At 38.0% G+C, this 2,920-nt stretch overlaps 1 protein-coding gene across 1 annotated transcript in view; it reads right to left on the reverse strand.

The window, feature by feature from the left end:
- Positions 1-1,454: 1,454 nt before the first annotated feature.
- LOC107595370 (leucine-rich repeat and calponin homology domain-containing protein 3-like) overlaps positions 1,455-2,920 on the reverse strand; it is a 30,715-nt gene continuing 29,249 nt past the window's right edge. The window contains exons 19-21 of the mRNA XM_016285754.1: positions 2,341-2,478; positions 2,183-2,260; positions 1,455-1,960 (exon numbers count right to left, since the gene is read on the reverse strand). Coding sequence (XP_016141240.1) covers positions 1,763-1,960; positions 2,183-2,260; positions 2,341-2,478 — 414 coding nt within the window. The 3' untranslated portion in view covers positions 1,455-1,762. The remainder of the gene's footprint in view (positions 1,961-2,182; positions 2,261-2,340; positions 2,479-2,920) is intronic.

Raw genomic sequence — 2,920 nt, forward strand, 5'->3', positions numbered from 1 at the left:
CTTAATGCTTTAATTTAATAATTTTCCATTTATTTATTTTGAATTTATGCAATATACTGGAGCCATAATTCACGTAATTGTAATTTCTGGGCAGGATTATGCTAAATTATGAATGACGACAAACGTACCCGAGACACAAATGATTAGAATTCATTAGCATATACTATATATATATATATGTGTGTTTAACTATCAAATCAGAGGTTTGTGAAATGTTTAGCCCATTTTACGGACAAATTACATCAAATGTACTCATGTTTTCATGAATGAGGCTCAATGAAAGTGAATGTGTGCAGGGGCTGTCAGGCTTTAAAAAGAACAATAAAGCACCATATAATATGAACTGCTGTTATGATATGACTTGTGCACTATATTACAAGCATTTTGAAGCCATATGATAATTCTGTTTGAGAAAACAGAGTTAACATGTAAGCTGTGTATGCCACATGGCACATCTGTCCCCATTCACTTTAATTGTATGGAAAAGAGAAGCTCAAGACAGTACGCCAAAATTTCTCCTTTTGTGGTTCATGGAAGAAAGCAACTCATACGGAATGACAAGCAGGTGCGTAATTGTTATTTTTGGGTGAACTATTGTGTTAACCGTGAGACCGTGACATACACACAGTAAGGCACAAAGGGATAAAACAGGGGGAGTTTATGGTTTGGCATCCTCCACTCTGTCTCATTTGCTTTTTATTCACGCAAACACTCGGAAACTCAAAGTCTCACAGAGTACTCATACACTTCAGCACACTTTGGGGAAAAGTGCAGCAGTACTGATGCACAATAAAAGGCTCGTTCACGGGGCAGGCAGCTTGTTCTGTCGTCTAGTTTAAGGCTGAATGGGCGAATCCGCCCAACTTTGTGCTTTTCGATGGAGCTTTGATTTTTGCTATGGAAACGTGCTCTCTACACACTCACAAACACGCATATAAACACTCTCAAATGATTCTTCGCTAAGCCCCGACCTTAGAACATCACCGACCAATCCAATCTTAGCAGCTGTTGCTGTTTATAAACCATCAAATGAGACTTCTGTTTATTTTGTTTCATTTTAATCCATACTTTTATTCAGCAAGGATGCATTAAATTGATCAAAAGTGACAGTAAAGACATTTATAATGTTCCAAAAGATTTCTGTTTCAAATAAATGCTGTTCTTCTAAAATATTGTGCAGCACAGCTGTTTTCAACATTGATAATAATCAGAAATGTTTCTTGAGCAGCAAATCAGCATATTATACTGATTTCTGAAGATCATGTGACACTGAAGACTGGAGTAATGATGCTGAAAATACAGCTTTGATCACAGGAATAAATTACATTTAAATATATATTCACATAGAAATAGTTATTTTAAATTGTAATAATATTTAACTATTTTTATTGTATTTTTGGTCAAACAAATGCAGCCTTGGTGAGCAGAAGAAATCTTCCTGACTTCAAATGGAACAGTAGTGCAAATAATTTCCTTGAAAGAAACAGCACATTCTTTCATCACAATTCTTTCCAGTCCATGTATTAATACCATTAAACCAAATTGTATCCCTTTAAGAAATTTGCATGAACGTTATTTTATAAAGCCTGACTAAGCAAGCAACGTTACACAGAGGGGGCGGAGCTTAGTGAAGTATCGATTATGTGCACTAGAAAACACTATAAACGTAACATCCGTGTGCGTAAATGCCAGCTATTGTGTAATTCTGCACAAAGACAAACAATTGGCTATTTTAGTGCAGTGAGCAACATGGAAGTGCGATTTAAAGGCTTGGCGCCAGGTGGCAGTAGAGAGCGCATAGCATCGACATGATTGACAGGTAGAAAAGGGCAAATCCAGCCAGCTGGGAAGAAGGGGCGGAACGAAAGGGAGGCGGTGCCAGAGAGAGCAAGGCCTCAACCAGCCTAAACACACAAACCACCTCCCCTTTTAGGACGTCACCCGCTGAACACAAACTATCCTGCCCGCAGAGCCAAGACGAGGAGGAAAAGGAGCGTTCAAATAAAACACAATGAGGGGTTGATGGTTTTAAATTGGAAGGGAATGGAGGGAGAGAGAGAGAGAAAGAGTTAGTAGTATTAGCGATTAAACTTGAAGGCACTAGAGGAAGCAGCAAGAGATGCTAGGTTTGAAGCAAATATGAAACGGAGACGTTTTTTCTTAATTTGTTTTTAAAGAATACCTGAGGAACTCCAATTCTGCGGCAGGCCTCTAGGAAGTTCTCTACATTACGTCGACACTTGGCCATCGTCAGTTTGGGCTGGAAGGAAAGAAAACATGAAGCCGATGCAATCCTATGCACGTACACAAACACTAAAATAAACCCAGAAAGTGTCTCACCACTGCCGGTGAGGGTACATGGATGCTCGGTATGGATCGGGGACGCACGTGGTTGGCCAGATGGCACAACACGACCCCGTCAGTCAAAGCTGCCCCAAGATCACTGGGTAAGGACACCTTGAGTCGACACTCGATATTCTACAGGGTTGCAAAATAAGACTTACAGCAGAAATAATTTGTAAAAAAAAAAAATTATGTATATGTGACCCTGGACCACAAAACCAGTCTTTAGCAATAGCCAACAATACATTGTATGGGTCAAAATTATAGATTTTTCTTTTATGCCAAAAATCATCAGTATATTAAGTAAAGATCATGTTCCTTGAAGATATTTTGTAAATTTCCTACCATAAACCCATCAAAACGTAATTTTTGATCAGTAATATGCATGGCTAAGAACTTCATTTGAACAACTTTAAAGATGATTTTCTCAATATTTTGATTTTTTTGCACCCTCAGATTCCAGATTTTCTAATAGTTGTATCTCAGCCAAATATTGTCCGATCCTAACACAACATACATTATTTACAGATGATGTAAAAATCTCAATTTTGAAAAATTGACACTTAAGACTGGTTTT

The sequence above is a fragment of the Sinocyclocheilus grahami genome, unplaced genomic scaffold, assembly GCF_001515645.1.
Source record: "Sinocyclocheilus grahami isolate Dianchi unplaced genomic scaffold, SAMN03320097.WGS_v1.1 scaffold201.1, whole genome shotgun sequence".
In the NCBI taxonomy this organism is placed as follows: domain Eukaryota; kingdom Metazoa; phylum Chordata; class Actinopteri; order Cypriniformes; family Cyprinidae; genus Sinocyclocheilus; species Sinocyclocheilus grahami.